Source organism: Stegastes partitus, unplaced genomic scaffold (genome assembly GCF_000690725.1).
Source record: "Stegastes partitus isolate 25-593 unplaced genomic scaffold, Stegastes_partitus-1.0.2 Scaffold635, whole genome shotgun sequence".
Lineage (NCBI taxonomy): Eukaryota > Metazoa > Chordata > Actinopteri > Pomacentridae > Stegastes > Stegastes partitus.
The window spans coordinates 313,606-334,675 of NW_007578366.1; the positions used below are offsets into that span (position 1 = coordinate 313,606).

At 43.2% G+C, this 21,070-nt stretch overlaps 1 protein-coding gene across 1 annotated transcript in view; it reads left to right on the plus strand.

Annotated features, from left to right (window-relative positions):
* aplp2 (amyloid beta (A4) precursor-like protein 2) overlaps positions 1-21,070 on the plus strand; it is a 64,444-nt gene that overhangs the window by 40,651 nt on the left and 2,723 nt on the right. Inside the window, exons 4-16 of the mRNA XM_008289775.1 lie at positions 75-187; positions 3,955-4,175; positions 4,352-4,554; positions 4,909-5,076; positions 7,456-7,589; positions 7,769-7,843; positions 8,161-8,319; positions 9,306-9,434; positions 11,637-11,736; positions 12,429-12,602; positions 15,805-15,887; positions 16,978-17,055; positions 19,265-19,420. Coding sequence (XP_008287997.1) covers positions 75-187; positions 3,955-4,175; positions 4,352-4,554; positions 4,909-5,076; positions 7,456-7,589; positions 7,769-7,843; positions 8,161-8,319; positions 9,306-9,434; positions 11,637-11,736; positions 12,429-12,602; positions 15,805-15,887; positions 16,978-17,055; positions 19,265-19,420 — 1,793 coding nt within the window. The remainder of the gene's footprint in view (positions 1-74; positions 188-3,954; positions 4,176-4,351; positions 4,555-4,908; positions 5,077-7,455; positions 7,590-7,768; positions 7,844-8,160; positions 8,320-9,305; positions 9,435-11,636; positions 11,737-12,428; positions 12,603-15,804; positions 15,888-16,977; positions 17,056-19,264; positions 19,421-21,070) is intronic.

A 21,070-nucleotide genomic window follows, 5' to 3' on the forward strand; every position in this document is an offset into this window, starting at 1 on the left:
TTTTATTTTTGGGGGGACAGATTGGTCCTGTGACTAACAGCAGTGTGTGTGTGTGTGTTTTATTCTCGTTACAGTGGGCGAGTTTGTGAGTGACGTGCTTCTGGTTCCAGAAAAGTGCAAGTTCTTCCACAAAGAGCGTATGGACATGTGCGTGAGCCATCAGCAGTGGCACGGTGTGGCCAAAGAGGTAAGGAAGGAGTCATTTCATAGGAACTAGTGGAAGGCTGTATAGCAGGGTTCTCCAATCCTGGTCCTCCAGGGCCACAATCCTACATGTTTTAAATGTTTCCCTTCTTCCATCACACCTGATTCAAATGATCAGCTCATCATCAAGCTCTGCAGAAGCCTGATAACGATCCTGATCATTTGAATCAGGTGTGTTGAAAGAAGGGAAACATCTAAAACATGCAGGACTGTGGCCCTCGAGGACCAGGATTGGAGAACCCCTGCTGTATAGCAATACCTCTGTTCTGTGTAAACACTGCCTGCAGTTCAGCCAAAAGGTTCCTGACTTTTGTCACGTGTTGTAGCTGAATCACTGATGTCTTCACAGGAGGAGGACAGACTGTTTTGTTTTAGTTTTTAGTTTTCCTTTCTTGATAGAGCAAGTGGTATTTTTTGGGCAAATTTTTTAAAATAAGACATGTAGAATAAAGACATTTGGATGAAATCTTATTTTAAACTTACATTTGGTTCGGTTTTCTGGATAATCCCAGATTAGTAGATGAGGGTATGTGTCTCTACATACCACAGATGTTGTGTATTACTTAGATTTTGAACTCGTCTCTGTTCTGTGTAAACACCGCCTGCAGTTCAGCCGAAGTGTTCCTGAATGTTAGTGATTGTTTGCTGCAGCTCATGTCGTCACATTTGCAACGAGGAGGACAGAATTTGTTTTGTTTTGAATGTGGTCACAAATTAGTTTGCGGAATTACAAAAAAACGGTCACTACAAATCGTTATGAAAAACCCTAACTCTGATATTTATGATGTGGTTTATTGGGGGATTTACGTCTTTATGTTAAATAATCGGTGAGCTTCTGAGCTTTTGACTTGCCCAGAGGGGATAAATAAAGTTATTTGAATTGAATTTAATTGAATTTTGGTAACAAGAAATATTCGGTTTAGTTTTCTGACCGATTGGCACGACGTAGATGTTTAGTTATGAGGGAATTACTTCAGGAAACAGTGGGTGGCTGCATCTCAAATATATCAATACACTGCCTACAGTTCAGCCGAAAAGTTCCTGAGTTTTAGTCACATGATTGTTGGTCGCCGCTGAGTCGCTCATGTCTTTACCATTGGGCTGATGAGGACAGAATGTTGAATCTGGTCACTGCAAATAGTTTATATTCTAGCGACAAGACCTTTTTTTTTTTTTTTTCGATTTTAAGGACAGATTGGGTTTAGTTTTCTGCCTGACTTGGCCCGTCGTAGATGTTCAGCTATGAAGGAATTACTTTAGGAAACAGTGGGTGGCTGTATCTCAGAAATAGCAGAGAACCGGAGAAAGAAAAGTCCTGTGGGAAGAGGAAGTGTCGAGCACCGGCTTAACTTTCAGAAATTAAACCGGCCAAATTTTCAGTCTCTGCCACACTTTGATTGCGTTCCAGTCCTTCCGCGCTAATATGTTTCCACCTGTCTGTGCGAGTCTCTGAGGTCCTCTGATCACAGGCTGACTGGGAGCCCTCACATTTCAGCTCCTAATCAGATTAGTGTTGTGGCTGTAATGCAGCTAATCTCCCCCCGGGCAGCTCCAGAGCCGGCCCCCGGGGGCCACTCCGGCCCCGACAGTAAGAGCAGCAGAGCCGACGCTTCTTGTCACTTCCTGACTCTTACGAAACGCCATCATCCGCAGCCTCGCCGTGCCATCCAGAGGCACCGACAACCTGCAGTCGATTACGCATTCGTCACGCGCGAGCAATAATAAATCTTACCAGTGGGGAAAATCTGGGTGAGAAAAATGATTCAAAAACAGTGTCTCTCCGTCACCACCTGCCACTGAGATGTTCGGCTAATCCTCGACTGCCACAGTGGAGCTTCTCAGCAGCCATCAATTAGACTGAACTTGCACTCGGCTCCTTCTTGCTGCTGTATGAAGAGCGCGATTGGTGAAAAATCACTTAAAGGAGTTTCTGGAAGTGAGACGATTAATCATCCTACTCAGTGTGCGAGCAGAGAACTAGCTCTGGATTCTGCTGGCCTGATGCTTCAGCACTGAACTACCGGTTACAAAGTGTAGCTCCGTGGCTGTAAAATGAAATAATGCTCATTATTAACAAGGATTTCTTCTAGCTTTATATTTTGACATACACTTAACAGATCTGATGCCACTTGTTGGGCTGATTCTACCTGAGAATTCATAAGTGTTTAATTTCAGTGATATAAAAAATAGATTAAATCGATGAGTCATTGAAGGACCATTGAAAAGTCGATGATTCTTTCTGCCTTTACAGTTTCTAGCTCTGATAAGTGGTGTCATTCTGATGCTATTTCCTTAAAGACAACACGTCTTTTTCAAACCAACCCGATCTGTTTGTTTTTAATGGGGAAGAGTATTGTCATTTAGTTGTTTTTTAAAGATATTGTTGGTTATTTTTTGATGACTCATTCTAGGAAAGTTGAAAAGTCAATGATTCTGCCTGTTTTAACAGTTTCTTGCTCTAATAGCAGGTGTAATTTGGGCTATTTTTTTAAAGATAATATGCCTTTTAAACCCACTGGCGGGTTGCAGCTGAGTCGATCATGACTCCTCGATTGTGCCAAAGTTTTTGTTTATTACAGAATACATTTTTTTTAGGTGACTTTTAAATGAGGGAGAGTCAAATGATTTCTATGAGTCGCCACTTTTCAAGTTATTTTTGGTTATTTTTGATGATTCATTCAAGGAAAGTTTGAACCATCAGTGATTTTTCCATTTTTACTATTTCTCGCTCTGACAAGTGGTGTAATTTGGGCTATTTTTTGAAGATGATGCTTTTCAAACCCACCAGCAGGTTGCAGCGAAGTCAGTCATGGCTTGTCGGTTGCAGATAGCAGAATTTTTCTGTTTGTTGCAGAGACTGGTTGTTTTAGGCGACTTTTGAACGAGGAAAAATAAAGCGATTTCAATGAAATATCACTTTTCAAGCTATTTTTGTTCTTTTTTATTTGATGACTCATTCTTGGAAAGTTGAAACGTCGATGCTTCTTTCTGTTTTTACTATTTCTTGCTCTGATAACTGGTGTAATTTGGGCTATTTTTTGAAGATGATGCTTTTCAAACCCACCGGCAGGTTGCAGCGAAGTCAGTGATGGCTTCTCGGTTGCAGATAGCAGAATTTTTTATTTGTTACAGAATCTGGTGCAGTCGGTTTATTTTTGGTGACTTGTGAACGAGGAGAAGTAAAGCGATTTCTATGAACGATCACTTTTCAAGCTATTTTTGATCTTTTTTTTGATGACTTATTCTTGGAAAGTTGAAAAGTCGATGATTCTTTCTGTTTTTACAATTTCTTGCTCTGATAATTTGGACTATTTTTTAAGATAATATGCCTTTTTAACCCATTGGCAGGACGCAGAGCAGTCAGTCGTGGCTTTCGGTTGCACTAAATTGGCAGAATTTGGTGCATTTGGTTTATTTTTGGAGACTTTGTGAATCAGACATGCAGAATAAAGTGATTTAAGCTTACGTTTGGTTATTACCAATTACGTTTTTATTTTTTTTGAATGAAAGTTTGAGTTGAAAATGTGACGATTCTTTCTGGTTTTATGGTTTCTGGCTCTGTCATTTTGGAAATTTTTGTCAGTCCATCGGCAGGGTCAGACGGCAGGCATTGCCCAGGCGAATAAAAGTTAAACAGATCTCGCCCTGTCAAAGCGAAAGCAGCCTAGAAACCACAGCAGCAGCAGCAGCAGCATCTGGAGCCCTGTATCATTCTGTTTCATCAGCATCTCTTCTCTTCTGCCCCCTCAGGCCTGTGCCAAGAGCACCATGGTGCTGCACAGCTACGGCATGCTGCTGCCCTGTGGCATCGACAAGTTCCACGGCACCGAGTACGTGTGCTGCCCGTCCTCTCGCGTCGGGGAGTCGGCCCCGCCGTCGCTGCCCTCGCAGGAGGACGACATGGACGAGGAGGTAGAGGACGAGGAGATCGACATGGTGGACATGGTGGACGAGGAGGCCGAGGAGGAGAGGTGAGCAGGGCTTGTTTTTTCTTTAAATATAGCAAGCGTAATATCCGCTCCGTTGCGGCGGGCAGGTATTACCGGCCATCTGGATGAATTAAAGTTCCGTGACATTGATCTATGGCAGCTGCTCTGCCTTGTTTGATAAATCACTCCTCTGCCTGGCTTCGCTCTCCTCCGCTCAGCGAGACTCCAGCTGACGAGCAGCCCACGCAAAAGGAGGAGCCGGTGGACGAGGAGGAGGAGGACGAGGAGGAGGAGGACGAGGAGGAGTACCACTACGTCTACGAGGACGAGGAGGCAGATAAGGAGGACGAGGATGAGAAGAAAGAGAGCAGCAAGATGTCAGAGAGCCAGGACGAGGACAAGACCTTACAAGAAGTGAAAGGTTTGTATCAAGTTGTTGAAATGAAAATCCTCCCTCTCTGTCTGTCTCTCTTTAATTATTTGGCACTTTGCCTTCCTTTTGATTATAATCCAACCTTTCCAGTCGTGCACCAGTCTGTAATTAGGTAAGTGTGTGTATCAGCAGACACTGTGAGTTCTGCTTTATCAGAGTAGAAGAACAAATCATCCAGCCCTAAAAGCTGCCGCTAAATGTGCAAAAAGGAGCTGCTGCAGCATTCTGTGTAATCATATTTCTACATGATGTAATGAGTGTCTGCCAGTTGATTGTGCTAGAGACTGGAGTTTTAGTGCTGCCCCTAGTGGCCGGATGATCTAACGGGCTGTCCCCCGGCAGCGGTGTGCACCCTGGAGGCTGAGACGGGCCCCTGTCGGGCCTCCATGCCCCGCTGGCACTTCGACATGAGCCAGAGGAAGTGCGTTCGCTTCATATACGGGGGCTGCGCCGGCAACCGCAACAATTTCGACTCAGAGGAGTACTGCATGGCCGTGTGCAAGCGCCTGAGTAAGTCTCACGTGGCAGAGGCCGGTTTCTCTCTCTCTCTGTCTGTCTGTGCTGCAGACTCCCTGCTGAAAAACACCGGAGGATAAACGCAGGTTCAGTCTGTCGCTGATCTGTGAGCGGAACACCTGTTCTGCCGTCTTCAGCTCTCCCTAATTAAATCACTATAGCTGCTGCTACCATGTCACCTCCACCGGCAATCACAGCGACCGAATTCACTCAGAATTACTCTCTTTTGTTCTCTGCCGAGACACCAAGTGCTGTTCTCATCAGTTAATTATTGATTAATTGTTTAAGCTAAAGGAATTACCACAGTGTCCCCGAGCCCAGGGGAACATGTTCATTTTGTTATATCCAACATCTAAAAATGGGCATTTTGTGATTATTTAAAACAACAAAAAACCACCAAATCATTGTGTTTATAAGTGCGAGTCAGATTCAGTTTAGTCTTGTTGAGCCATAAATAGCTTAAATAGTTTCCCCAATTTATTGTTTTGTCTCAATAAATAAATCAAATTATAGTTTCAACACATAATCACTAAATAAAATGTTGCTTTACATTCACTTTTTTATCCTTAAACAGGCTTTTTCTAATGATATAATACATCCTAATGTTTTGTGTTGATGGCACTCGTTGGTTCATTAGCTTTTGATTAGTTGTCAACTAAAAATCAGACGGAATAAAATTAATTAGCTTCCATTTCAGTAAAAAATGAGTCTGTTTTAATGCTGCTTTACCAAACCGTAATGCTCTGTAGCATTAATATAAGGAAACTGACATTAAATGCTTTACTCACTCTTTGATTGGATTTAATTGTAATTTAACCAATTTGAGGCTTTATTTTCTTTAATCTTTTTGTACAGCTGTTGTGTTTATACAACATTAATTATTTGTGAAACTTTTGTTAAGAAAAGACAGAAATCCTGCTCATTGACTTATTAATTGCAATGAACTTTTTAGTCCTTTGACCTTCATGAGGTGACGAAACACACCAGCACCTCTTATGATAAGTTCAATATTATTGTTGACATTTCTGCAAAGATCAATTTTTAATATATTTATATTGTCGTAAACATGTTGTAGTTGCTCTTTTCTTGAGGCTCATAGTCCCTGATTGGCTTCACCTGAACAAATGTTGGTGTCATGTTGTGTGTGAATCAGTTTTATTTGATGCTGGACTGAAATGTTCTATTTCCAATCAGGTTTATTCAGAGTAAAATGACTTTGTGCAGGAGCTCTCTCTTGTCTTACCTTAGGATATATCTTCCAACACACCTGAGAGATTTTAAAGTCAGGATTTAGACATTTTTTTGTTAAAACATGAGGTTTTTGCTGAAAAACAGGCAGATTGTACTAAAAGTAAGGTTTAAAAAAAACTACGATTTTAGTTTAAACTCAGAAACTTCAATAAAAAATGTTTAGTATCCAGTCCGGACCTTCAGAGTAATACTTAGACTGTGACACAAAATTAAAATTAAAGTAAAAATACAAAATATAACATTCATAGTTTCACGTCACTTCTTTTTTCTTCTTACTTTGGTGTTCATTCACATGCATGCTAACTTGAAATAGTCTTTTCTGTCTTCTTGTTTTGCCTGTCAGTGTCCTGTCATTTGTCATGTGTCTGTCTGTCTGCCAACCCGCCTGTCTGTCTGTCTGCTCACAAAGCACTGCCACTAATTTTGATAGAAACCCACCAACACACGTCAGTAAGCATCTCTTTTTTTTTTTTTGCACCTCGCACTGATTCATCAGGTTAAACACAGTTCATGGCTGATTGGATTTTTCTTTTTTTCACTCCAAAACCAAAGACTTTTAGAGCTGAAGCGGTGAAGTTTAGAGGAGGAACCGTCGGGGCGGGGGGTTTATCTTTAACCCGTGCCTTTTTGGGAGTTTTTTTTGCTTTTTTGACGATGGGGTGAAACGATGAGGTCTCTTCTTGTTTGCGAGCCCGGAGCGTTATTGTTTTGGCGAGTCGCAGCGATGCAGCCAGTGAGTCCTGCGTGACTGTACAGCGAAGAAACCCAGAACGGAGCCCTCTGGCCTCGCCTCAGATGACCCAGCTGTCAAACGCGGAGATATTTCCATTAGTGTTGGAGACGCGACCTGTCAGCGGAAAGCCGATGGGAAGATGAAAGGAATTCAAATGGAAAGACTGTCAGATTCTCTTAAATTTATCAGACTTACTAAGGGTGGAGGAGCGCCACTGAGAGGAGTGCTTTCTGTGAGGATTTGGGTCCAACTTCAATCTGCATTCAACTCTCCTTCTCCCCGGTTGTGTGTCTGTCTTCGTCTTGCTGCCTACCTGTGTCTGCTTCGGATCTGTTTTCTGTGTCGGGTTTGCGAGCCGCTCACCACCGGTTTGTTTTGACATTTCGCAGTCATGCCGCCGACCCCACAGCCCACCGACGACGTGGACATCTACTTCGAGACGCCCGCCGACGACAAGGAGCACAGCCGCTTCCAGAGAGCCAAAGAGCAGCTGGAGATCAGACACCGCAACCGCATGGAGAGGGTGAGTCGGGACGCCGGTTCCCTAATTAAAAGGATTACAGCGTCTTACCGCTCGATTGCGCTCAAGTGTGAGATTAGGAGAAGGAACAAGGTCACGCTTTTAAAGGTCTCTCACCTTAGATGCTGTAGGACCACCGTGCATATCGCTTCATTTCCTTCTCCGTGTGTCTCTCCCTCCAGGTAAGAAAAGAGTGGGAGGAGGCTGATCGCCAGGCTAAGAACCTGCCCAAGGCCGAGAGGCAGACATTGATCCAGGTAAGACACTGATCCTTCCCTCTGGGAGCCTCCCTCCCTTTTGTCCCTTTGTTTGGATGAGATATGACGGCTTACAGGCCCTCGGTCCCTCACTCCCTGCTCCATTAAAGATCCCTTTTCCCCGGCTGCTCTATCTTTATCACTCTAAGGCTAAATTAGGGCACCGTCTGAATGGGGAGACTTCTAAATGAGTCCCCAACTCCCCTGACAAGCCTGGAAGGCGACATGAGTGAAACCGAGAGCTGCTTAGTAGAAGTTGAAAGAGCGCCTCGCATATTTAGACACATTTATATATAATCATGATTTTTTGTTTATAGCACTTCCAGGCCATGGTGGAGTCCCTGGAAGAGGAGGCAGCCAGCGAGAAGCAGCAGCTGGTGGAGACTCACCTCGCCCGGGTGGAGGCCATGCTGAACGACCGCCGCCGTCTGGCCCTGGAGAACTACCTGGCCGCCCTGCAGGCCGACCCCCCCAGGGTAAACCGGCAGCCTTCCAGAGCATCTCTTTTATCTCCATCTGTTTTTTTTTTTTGTTGTTGTTGCCTCTCTTCTATACAAATTCACACACATACAGTTCAGCGAGACCACACCGAGCTGTGGCTAATCTCATATCCCGTCAAAAGACCCTCTGCCAACTCGCAATTCATCACGAGGAGAATGGATTACTGCACCCAGAAAAACACACGTCCCAAAAAACCCTCCATAAGCACAAAGTCAATCACATTTGAACCTACAGCTATAATCCCTGTGTCATGTTTTTATTTTTTTTAATTCCTTTTATCTAATAGTCGTCTGATCCTTGTGCCAGCAAACGCTTTGGCTCTCTGTTGAAAGGTGCTGGTCGCCTCTCAAACCGCAGCTGTTGGGTTTGCATCCAAAAAAGAAAACAAAACATTGATTAAATATTTTTTTTATTTCCATTTCGAATGTGATAACTAGCCCGACCTGGAAGAGCAGTAGTTTTTCTATCTTTGCTTTTGTTACACCTCCAAAATTGCTAATTGCATCATCTCTGCCGTGGTGCTATTTCAGTGAGAAGATCTTATGTTATGTTGTATGCAGCGGATGTGAAAACAACATTCTTGTCTTGCTCCTGCTCAGATAAAAGACAATCATTTCCACCTTGTGTTTTGTTTTTTTTTTTTTGTTTAAAGTTGCACAAAGTGCGCTCGTGTCTAACGAGAATGTTTGGTCATATCCTTTCATCATTTTGAGGTTTATTACCTCGAATCAAACGAACCTCAATCTGACGAAATTTGATTCTTTTGAATGAAAAGGATGAAAGCAATAAACATCTCTGATGGGTCCAAGATTAGAAAGGAAATACAATGAATTGATTGCACTGTAGAAAAGAAATGTCTTTCATGTTGCTTATACCTACGCAAAGCAGGAATACTGCATCATTTTGAATCCATATTTCACCATTTAACACTCCTAAAAACCTCACTTTTTGTCCTCTTCAGCCCCATCGCATCCTGCAGGCCCTGAGACGGTACGTTCGCGCCGAGAACAAGGACCGCCAGCACACCATCCGCCACTACCAGCACGTCCTGGCTGTGGATCCTGAGAAAGCAGCTCAGATGAAGTCACAGGTCGGTGTTTTGAGCTCATCACGAGTCAGTCAAAGTGACGTCTTCATGTTGTTCAATCAGCAGCCAAAAAAATCCAGATAAAACATCAAATCCCCACATCTTTGTCAGATTTAATCAAATTAAATTGATGCAATTAATCATTTATCAACGCCCGCCTGTATTTTTAGCTGGTTTTGACAATCGAGACGTCCCCGTATTAGAGGCCGCGTCAGTAAAACCGAAAACTCGTGCCAAGCCACTTCCAAGATCTCGCCCTCCTCCTATTCCTGCTCAGACAGGGGAGGGATAATGATGTCTCTGCCTGCCCCTCTCTGCCCTGTTTCTAAGTGTGTAGGAGGTAGAAAGAGTGTGTGTTTTCTCTGAGCCGAAGCCCAGGAGGAGCGAGGAGGCTCGACTGGCGGAGGGGAGGGCGGACGGGCGTTTCATTCACTTAAGCCTCAGCCGAAGATTAACATTGCACAGGTCTTGTGTAACGCTGGACTCTGAGCCGCTGCACTGGGGATTTGGCTGGAAGCTCGGCTGTTAGATGTACTCGCCTGTGTGTGTCATTGCCCTTCGACACCATTTAGAGTTATCCCCCACCATTACAGATAACGCAGCAGATGGATGAAACAACATAGCGAGGGGTGGGGAGAGAGGGCTGGAGGGTTACTATTTAGATAAATCGATGGGATCTGGGAGGCGTTGAACCTCCGTGCTCAGTCATGAGTAGCCAATCTATGCTGTTGTGCTCTCGCAGTGTTTACTTGTTCCCCACTCAGCCAATCCTGCAGCAAGTCTGCATTTTCAGTTTCTGCCTCGGCCGTCTGGCTCCAGCGCGGTTGCATCAAATTCGCTTTTTTTTTTTTTTTTCCTGCACTGGGACATGTAATCTTTATAATGAAGATTGTTTGTCAGACACGGACAGGAAAGGTGCCACAGGGGCTGCAGCACATCTCTTAATGAGAAAAAGGTGCGTTATTGCCATCTGTTGCTGGCTCCGGTGCACTGCAGCCATGTGTTGCGAGATTAAAACAGTCAATCATCGTAGAGGGAAATAAACACCAGTTACCTGCCAAGAGCTGGTCAGCTTTGTCAGTGGCGGCTTTTCATATTCTGCCAACCCATTTTGGCAGCAGAAATACGGAGACATTTCGTCTCTGTAAACATCATATTGCTGGTAGAGATAGTGGAAGTGACCAGGAGTTTGTTTGGGATACGCAAAGTTTTCTGTTTTTTCCCCCCGATCAAACGAGTTGTGCGACTGTGATACGGCGGTGATCATCGGGGCTGACAGGCGGTGGATCCTGTCAAGTCGGTTCAGAGCTTTGAGTCTGATTTGAATATTACATGCAGCAACTTGTTTTATGTGTGCAAGTTGGCTGGCTGCGAGCGAGGCTGAGTTCATCTGGAGAAATATGCTCTCCCCCCCCACTGAAAGCACATTTCTGTGACAGCTCAGTTTAAATTTGTGAACATGAACAGCTCTCTCTAGTCGGTACATTGATATTCTGGGCAGAGAACAGCCAGCTGACTGCCCTCAAAGTTGCACTGTATGCGGATTTATTCCATTTGGAGAAGATTTCAAGTCTGTTTCTTGTTTTAAAAAAAGAAAAACAGACTCGTAGTGGAATCAAGGTTTTACACACATGACAAGATTCTCTTTGCTTCCTCGTCTCGTCTCGTGTTGTCTTCATCTTTGTCGTCTTCTTCTTTCTGGTTGGATTTTATCTTATTTTTCCTTCTGACACCTGTTTCTGAGGGTGATTATAATCGTTGCATGTGACACTGCATCACCAGCTTCTCTGTGCGAATCTCAAAATCTCAAAATAGGTGTGCGCTATCTGATGATACGAGGTGACAAAACTTCACTAGTGACGGTGAAAAGAGGGAGTTTTTGAGATAAGCAAATATTTTCTGGTTCAGTGATGTGAGATTTTAAATAAGTACCGTTGAGATGGAAATGTCACATTAATAGACGGCAACTCGCGATGATACAATGATTAGGATTAATGGCTGTTTTGAGCGAAATAAACAACAAAACATCAACAAACATGATGATTTAGCATTTTATAGTTTATCTAAAAACAAACCCTTCTTTGCCACTCGAGGGATTTGCAGCTTTTTTCTTTCTTATAATGTCGATTTTGGAAAGCTCACGTCGGATTTGGATTATCAGAACAGCTTCACCTCAAAGTAAATAAATGAAAATCTGTTTTCCAGGTGATGACCCACCTGCGGGTGATCGAGGAGAGGATGAACCAGAGTCTGTCTCTGCTCTACAAAGTTCCATACGTGGCCGAAGAGATTCAGGATGAGATCGGTGAGTCTTGTTCAGTCAAAGGCCTCCCAGGCGGCCTGGAAGGAGGGACGGTGTACTAAGGATAAAGAGAAAAGAAAACAGTGCTGGAATTCATACATGTGCCCCACAGACAGAGCCAAAGCATGCATTTTTTTGTGTCTCGTGGTGACTTTTTAAAATCTTGTATCTGTTGCAAACTGACGTCTCTTTGTGCAAAAAGGAAATACAAATAAATTAGTTATCAGAGACACAGAAATATATTCAATTTTCCTCAGTGTGAATTCGTTAATGGGATTTTACTCTGTATTTAAGAGATCTCTGCTCACCAGCTCTCATACCTACAGTCAGATCTGTATTTGGGGTGTATTCATGCTCACTCAGTGAATGTCCAGCACATTTTAATATTATCTTTTGTTTCTTCTGCTTCATTAAAGGAACAATAGTTTGCGTTGCAGCACAGATTAAAGTGGAGCGGCTGCAGTGACAGAACTGGGTCACAGCTTTCACCGTGCAGCGTTCTGTTGGGACATGAGCACATTTATATGGAAAATAGCTCTCAGAAAAATACTAATTGGTACTTAGCAGAAATGGGAGCAGACTGTTGGATAAAAACTGTCGGTGAAGCTGCACGTTGGTGCCGTGTCCCGGGCTGGCAGGCGTTGGTTAGCATGCAGCACGCCGCCTCACGCTCTGTCATTTGCCCTTTTGTGCAGACGAGCTGCTGCAGGAGCAGAAAGCTGACATGGACCAGTTCCTGTCGTCCATCTCCGAGTCGCAGCCGGACGTCACCGTGTCGTCGGAGGAGAGCGTGGAAGTCCCCATGTCCGAGGGCAAACCCTACCGGCCCATCCAGGTCACATCGCTGGGGTCCCGCTCAGAGCCGGAGGGTGAGCAGCTCCAGACACTGAACAACACCGAGGCTGTGTGGAGGAGAACAATAGGTCGCACACACAAGTCTCTCTGAAGGACATTAGTGATGAATCACGCCAGAACTGTTGCACAGAGACAGAGAAAAGGTTTACAATGTGTTTTTGCTGATGGAAATGTGCTGTGGAGCCCTGGGTTGGGACTTATCTGTGCCTGCACATTTCCCTGTGGCCTCGCCTTCAACACAGCACTACTGAAGTTCAGATAAAGGCACAAAGCCTCAGGCTTTGGTGCTGAGTTGGAGCCAAATGCTTGGGGAAAAAAATGAGCAGTTATGGCTCTATTCTTTGTCACATTTGTGCCAAACAAAAGACTGAATCCTCAAGGAGAAAAAAGTGATGGATGGAATGCTTCCAGCGAGATGGAAGGCAAATTACAAGTAAATCCCCAACGGAACATTTCATATACATGCCAGCAGCCCAGAGGGCCTAGACACAGCTAGCCAACTCTGAAATGGCTCCCTTTTTAAGTTTGATTATCTCTCAAATTTATTTTCATACTTTTCCCTGCTGAACTCTTTTCCTAATCAATTAACACAGCTTGATAATCCTGCCTTTTCTCTTCTTACTTAAGTTTTCTCTCTTCTCTCCTCCCCCTTTTTCTGATCTTCTTTTTTTTGTTGTTGATCATTTCTAATGCCAAGGCGATCTATCAGACTCCCCACGTGCCTTCAAGAAAGGTTGGTGCCTCTGTTGCGTCTTGTTTTTCTGCCCTCCCATCTCCCAAGCCATTCCCATCTTCTCTTTTGTTCCACTGTCCTCCTTTTCCTTTCCCTTTGGTACAGTTTCCTCTCTCTCCTCCATTTCTGTTTTATCAGAAGCCATCTGTTAGTTAATTTTCTACTTTTTTTTTTTTTGATGACTCACATGGGCAGCGTTGTTAGATCTCAGCTGCTCTTATGGTTTCCATCATAGTAGGATTATCACCTCATGCTGAATAGCCGAGCAGAGATCGGTCACAGCCAGCTCCCCTCTCAGAGAGACTCTTGAGTCGTGTGTTCGCTGTCATCCCGTCCTCAGTGCTTAATTATTCCACCGCCCACGCTCTCATTCTCCTCATCGTTCGCCCTCTTCCCGATAGGAGCCGCGAGATTTAGTGCCGCTGTCTGAGGCCCGGTGTTTCCGCTGCTGACCCACAGCTCAGCCTAAATTGGCGCAATTTGTCCTCCGAGGCCGGAGACAGAGATGTGGTTACGCCACCTGTTTGGCCTGATATGGGCTTAACCTCGTGATCCCACTCAGTGAACGCAGAGATACCTGCCACTAACTGTTGAAGCTAAATTAGCAAGAAAATCAGTTTCAAACATCCAGAGTATTCAACACATCTGCTTGATTAATGACTTCAATGATTGTCGGTTGATTTTCTGTCGATTGGGAAATCAATTAATGGTCCAACTGTTTTAGAACTTACACATTCGTCACGCTGTTATTACGGCCGGCTGTGACACTTGGTGCAAACTGCAGCACCGTCTGATAACCTGCCAGCATCCCTGACGTCACTCCTGCTGAGGGAGGCTCGTACACGCACGCCATTGTTCCTCACTTAATCCAAAGGCAATTGTATTAATCTGAAGCGTCTGGCACTGACTGAATGTAATAAGCTGATGGTGAACGGCGCCCTCGCTGCCACGCTCGCCCTCTTTCCTTTCAGTTGTTTCACGGTATATCTGGTGGATGTGTCTGTTTTAACCCTCCGAACCCCAGAACACGCTGGCGAGTTTGGGGCGGCTTCTTATCTGTAAGAAAATCACCAGAATGGCACCATTTCTCAGAACCACAAACTGTAAAAACAGACGTTTCCTGAAGTAATTATCTGTGGTCTGTAGAAAACAATGAATCAAATCTAGCCTCAAGATTGTGATATTTCATCAAAATCACTTTATTCTATGTATCCCATTTAAAAATTCGCCAAAAAGAAATCCCCATGTTCAAAAAAACATCTGTTCTGATGATCATCCCATAAATGAACTGGTTGAAATAAATACATGTATACATGATAAGAAATTTATAATTTACTCTTTGTATCTCACATAAAGCTTCTTGTATGTTCCAGTGTTTCATAATCTGGACATGTTCAGCTTGTCTGTGAAGATTCTCAGTCATCCAGGTCATTGTTATTCTGGTAGATTAATCGTAGCAGCTGGACTTGCTTGAGTTCCTTGAAGACGTTTCAACTCTCATCCAAGAGGCTTCATCAGTTCTGACACGATTCTGCTGCGATTAGTCTACCAGAATGACATGTTCGGCTCTAGCTGTGCCAGATGAACTCTATCAACACCTTTTCTGGGCACCAACATGGTGGTCTGGACAGGACATCTAATCACATTCTGTAAAAAAAACAAAAAAATCTGCACACCTCCGCCCAGCTGAAAAGCAAACGACTAACAGTAATGTGACAGAAATTCTTCGGTTGAGCTGCAGGCAGTGTTCACACTGAGCAAAGGGAATGACAACAAATTAAATGTGTAAATAGTATGTAAAGGTGTCGTTTATTTTCCCAGTATTGGTAACATAAAAAATGTTGTACATGTTGATTCCAGGGGGTTTTTTTTAAATCAAAGAACTCTGTTTCTTCTTTTTTTATGATTTGATGAGCATCATAACTGTGCCATACTGCACAGAAGATATTTCTGAGTTCTGGCTACTTTTAGCCATGTTTGTGCTGTTTCCATAGAGATGCAGGACTTTACAGGGACAGGAGTGAGAAAAAAAAAAATGCATAGAAGCTGCCTGGGGTTCACAGCCAGATCGCTCTATCATGCAAGATTTGTGTAAGAAGACCCACAGTGATGTGAGATGAGCGAGGGATACAAAATGCCAGGATTGTCATAATTGTAAAGTGGGGTTTCATTTAGTGAGTCGATGCATGGAGCTGGGTGTTTACAGAGAAACCTCAGCTTTATGCAAAACGCTGCTTTGAGAGGGCCTTTGTAGACGCTCACAGTGCTCACGCTGTGCTCACGCTGTGCTCAACGGAAGAAAGGGCTTTGTTGTCACCAGCGCACTGATGCGACAGTTGTGAGGCAAAAAAAAAAACCGAGCTGGATGTCTGCGTGCAGCTGTCCACCACCAATACCACCATCCCCGCTTGTTTGTTTATCTGTTTGTTTGTTTGTTTCTGCTAATCTGCCGTTATTGACAGCCGCTTCTTCGCCTCCCGCAGGCTCCGCCATGTCCGGGTTAGACGGTCTCATCGGTGCGGAGGAGAGAATCATCAACAGCAAACCCAAGATCAGCGAAAACGTGGTAAGAGCTTCGTCTTCCCTGCTCGTGCCTCGAAGCATTTCTCTCTTTCTTGACTTTGCCCAACACGTGAACTGAGAGCAGCGTTGTTAAAGCACAAGGCAGGGAAGAATTCGACAAAGACGCTGACAGTTTAATCGCAATCGCCGCGACCTCGGTTTCGAGGCGATTGAGCTGATGATTGAAATTAATGAGTGCACGCAGCGCTTTCACATAGCTCTCTTAAGTTCAGCTTCTAATGAGACAGATTACTCCAGTAACTATGTTGTCATAGTTACAGCTATCTCACACTGGGCTATTTGCGTGTCTGTGTTTGGCTTCTGCCAGCTGACCCTCATTCAGATCAACTCCTCGCTTTCTTCAGCAGTCATCGCATGTTACTTTCCTTTGCACACACACACACACACATACACACACACACACAGACACACACCAGCCCTCCTCATGGATTTTACACTGATGTTTGGCTGCTGAATGTGTGCCGTGCCTCGCATGCTAATCCAACACCAAGCTCAGTGTTTGTGTGTGAATCATGCAAGTTTTTTTTGTTCTTTTTTTAATTTTTTTGAAAGCAAGGGGGGTGGTTTTTTTTTTTAATGCCGGTTTTTCTAAGACGGAGCAATCTGAGGTTTTAAAAATAACACCTGAGATGTTTGTCTGGTGAGACTCTGGACTGCTCTGTCTCGACAAACTGCAGATTTTTTTATTTTTTTTTTTTATGTTCCTGCCTCCTGAACACACCACTTCCACTCACAGCGCTCCAGATTAGAGCTCTCAGTAATGAGAGGCTGACAGTCTGTTTTGAAAGACTTGTTAACTGTGTGCCGAGAAGAAAAGTCTGTTGTTGATGCTTGCAAACCCCCCCTCCCTCTCTCCTTCCAAGACAGCTCCAAGTGTATCATCACCCAAACACAGATAATCCTTACAGTTTACTTCGCTGCACATTCACACCTTCTCGCCTCTTTCTCTCTCGCTTTCTTTCTTTCTTTCTTTCTTTCTTTCTGTATATACATATCTCTCTATCACACACATGCAATCACACACACACACATTGTGGCGAGTGTAACCTGGGCTCCCCTGTCTGTGTTGACAGGTGATTGATGAGTCACTGGATGTTAAAGAAGTGGTTTACAGTGCAGAGAGAGTCAGCGTTATGCATGATGATGAGCTGGTGAGTATAGCGGCGCCCTCCACAGGGCTCTCTGGGGAACTGTAGTCATCAACAGTAGTGGGGAGAAGATGAAAGAAGGAGGGAGTGTGGGAGTGTGTGCAAAGACACCAGTTCTGCAGCTGATAATTGTGCATTAAAAAAAAAAAAAGAAAGAACAACACAACGTTGGAACAGACCCCTAATCCCCCCTCTCTCTCTTGTTTTTTAAAAGTTTTCTGTTCAGGCGAATCTATTTTCTGCATGGGTGCATGTTTTGTTATGTGAATGTATGTGAATGTACACATTGAAAATCTCGATTCATACGACGAATGTGAAGCCACACAAACTGAGCGCGCTCAGTTTATGTGCGAGAATGAGCCGGTGATGGAAAACAAACAAAAAAACAGACAGAAAGTCTCCAATGGCTGTCCACATATGATTAGTTTGCGTCATATGTGCCAGATCGCATTGCGAAGACGATGCAGGTGACCGTGGTTGTGTGTATTTACACCGAATTGGCCAAGATATTACACAATCCTCCACAAAGACACGTTGCATGAGTGTGTTCACACGATTCACGAGCCAGTCATGTCGTACAGATCCTCTGCCAAAAGGGATGTCGTCCCTGATTCTCTGCTTTTGTGGCATAACACGAGAATTAGAGTCAAATCTCCTCCAGTCAATTTATTTCTGCCATTTCAAAGCATCTGCGAGGAAGGTTAATCTGCAGAAGTGATATGTTTTTCTAACCAGCCCTGCAAATACAGTTTATGTGCGGAGCAGAAGAATCTAATGTCGGTCGTCAAAATGAGTTGTTGCTCTTATTTGTACTTGTATTTTAAAGGGAAATTCTTGTGTGAGTCAGCCGCGGCGCTAATCTCATATCTTCCCATTATTGCTATTGATCATGATAACAATTTACTCAGCACCTCTGCTGCTGAGATTTGGAAAATACAGATTCCAGCAAGAACTATTGATCTTTCTGCATCGATCGGGGGAAGAAGTGCTTACAAAACTTTCCTCAAAAAAATTTCACATTAGCAGCGATCATTGCGAGCAGACGTCTTTGAGTAAACACCGATAGCTGTTCCGTGGGAATCCTCGTAGCCCCATGACACAAACTGCGCCGTGTTTTAGATCCAGTTCAAGGTCAGTTGAACAGATTCATGTGCAGGTTTGATTACAGTAGACTGAAGCTCAGTCTGCGTGCAGCTTATGTCCCTGTTTGTTAAACTGGAGGATAAAAGAAGTGTTCAGGCTCTCTACACAGGAATGTAAAACTACTCTGTTACAAGTAAAAGTCGACTTAAGTACAAAATGTAAAGTATTAAGTTTAATCCCTCTGACTAACATATTAAAATATCTGCCATAATTAGATTATTAATGGTGAAGCATCAGTGAGTCAGCAGCAAGTTTGAACTACTTTAAATCCAGTTTTATCTACAGAGAAAGAAGATTAATCGGAGGACTCCAAACAGAATTAATGGGAGAGAAAAGGCAGAAAAACTGAGTTCCGACGCACAAATCTGTTTATAGGTTTTGGACCTTTTCTCTAATGTGAAAGATATTAGATCATTTGTTATAGAAATGAAGCCATGTGAGAAGTTTAGAGGGGAAAAAAAAATCTGAGTTTGATGGAGCTGAAATGTGACCCTGCTTGTGTAAGAAGCCATGAATCTTGGAAATAGCTGCTTCAACGTCTAACAGTGTGTTAAATTCATTCATCTATTGTGTAAAATCATCGTTTGAATCGGAACTAAAGCTGTCAGACGAATGAAGAGGAGTAGAAAGTGGCATGTTTCCCTCTGAAATGAGGCGGAGAAAGCAGCATAAAGTAGAAATACTTGCTTCAAAATTGTACTTTAGTGCCGTAAATGAAGTTTTTACCCCTAAAGAGGTGGCAGCAAAGACAAAAAACAGTCCAAAAAAGTTCAGTCATCCAACAAATGTTGCTGTTACTGTTCTCATGATCACCGGTTGTAATAGAAATTAAGAATATAATGTCGACAAACGCTGGAATTTCCTTTTAAACTTACATTTTAAACTAACATATACGGCATGATGAGAACAATCTGAGTGTCTATTCAGTCAAAGAATACAACACAGTAGTCCCAGTGTACAATGTCTTCATTATTACAGCCAAACAGCTTCGTTGTGTGTCCTTTTTTTTTGTTGCTCTGCTGGTCAGTTGTGTTTGTCGTCTCCTCACCGCTCTGTGCCCCCCCGTCAGGAGTCGTACCGGCCCCTGGGAGAGGACTTCAGCTTCGGCAGCAGCGCTCTGATTGGCCTGCTGGTGATCGCGGTGGCCATAGCAACGGTGATTGTGATCAGCCTGGTGCTGCTGAGGAAAAGGCAATACGGCACCATCAGCCACGGCATCGTGGAGGTAAGAACCCCCACGGTTGTATCGCAAATATCCATAAATCACCTCCTTTAGATCGACACAGCGACCTTTAGCCTTCATGTGTTTGAGGTTTCTCAACGTAGGCATCTACAGTTCATTTGTGGATATTTGCAGCAGAATTATGATTAATATTCATTCCAGTTCCATACATCTGCAGTTTAATTCTTGACTAGTCGTAATTCTAGTACAACATATCATCAGTTCCCTTCGATTTGCATCCTCTTTTTTTTCTTTGATTAATTTTTTTTGTCATAAATATCTTGAATTGGACTTCTGCCTGTTAAAATCTAAGAGTTTTGACTTGGCGACATGCAGGCATCTGTAGCTCGGTCAGAAGTTACAGCACGTTAGAGGCCGTATCATCACACTTCTCGAACGTATCGTGGCGCTGCAGTCGTAACCGCCTATGACGAGTTTTTTTACCGCCGTGTCAGAGCAGCTCTCTAGTTCATTTCAACCTCGAGTCTCTAAAGAACGAATCTCTCGTTCTCCGTGAGCTCCTCCTGTTTCGCAGCATTTTTATTTTGACAAATTTGAAGGGTGCACAAAACGTTTTTGAGATGTTCATCTGGTGGCAAATATTTGCGTTACTCCACGCCCTGGTCAGGTGTGGTTGTAGATAGCATGACCAGCACACAGACGCTCCTCTGACCAGAAACTATAAAAGACTGCTTTAAAATGCAGCTTTATTCAAATGACACGAAGCCACAGATGAAGAGAGAAAGACGAGAGCAGACCGTTGGGTTGCTGGATGCTGTAGGTCAGCTAGAGCCTGAACGTCCACAACGCCACCATTTGTCATCAGAGAAATCGAACTGACCAACAACATGATCCAATCTCCTAAAATGTCCAACAAGTCCTTCAGGAAGAGTGACACAACATTTTAAAAACCTTGTGAACTCTCTGTGACTCACTCCTGGTCTATTATCTCTTTATTTGCCCGTCATCATTTGTCATTCTGTTGTTGAGATGCTGTGTTAGAATAACAAATATTTATTCCACTTTGTTAAAAGGAATGGGTAGAATTTTATTTATTATTTTGACTAAACTGAATTACAAAAATATGTCACAGTGGTTTTGATCAGTCAGAATGACGTTATAGATATCTTTATTAAGAATTGTGTGTTATTGGTCAATTGGTCTTTAAGTTAAAGTCAAACTAAGCTATTTAATATTCAAACAGGTTTCCATAAACCACCTGTTAGTTAGAGCGGAGGCTAGAGAACACACACCAGCTGTCTGACTCAATCAACCAATCAATCAATCAGACTTTATTTATACCAAACCATCCAACACAAAGTGTGTTACCGATCAGAGGAATAAGAATGCAATAAAACAATTCAAACAGCATCATGTCATAAATGAAGGATTTAAACACACATTGTTAAGGAAATGAGGAAACGCTGCCGTAAATATCACCTGCAATGAGGAAACAGCAGGTGGAATAGAATGAAATAAAACAGAATAAGATTTTAAAAAAATAAATAAATAGGATAAAATTAAATAAAGTAAGATAAATAAAAATGAAATGAATACAATTAAATTAATCAATTAAATTAAACCTGATTAAAGTAAATAAAGACAAATTAAATTAAATATGTATATTATTAAAACATAGATAGATGGGTGAAG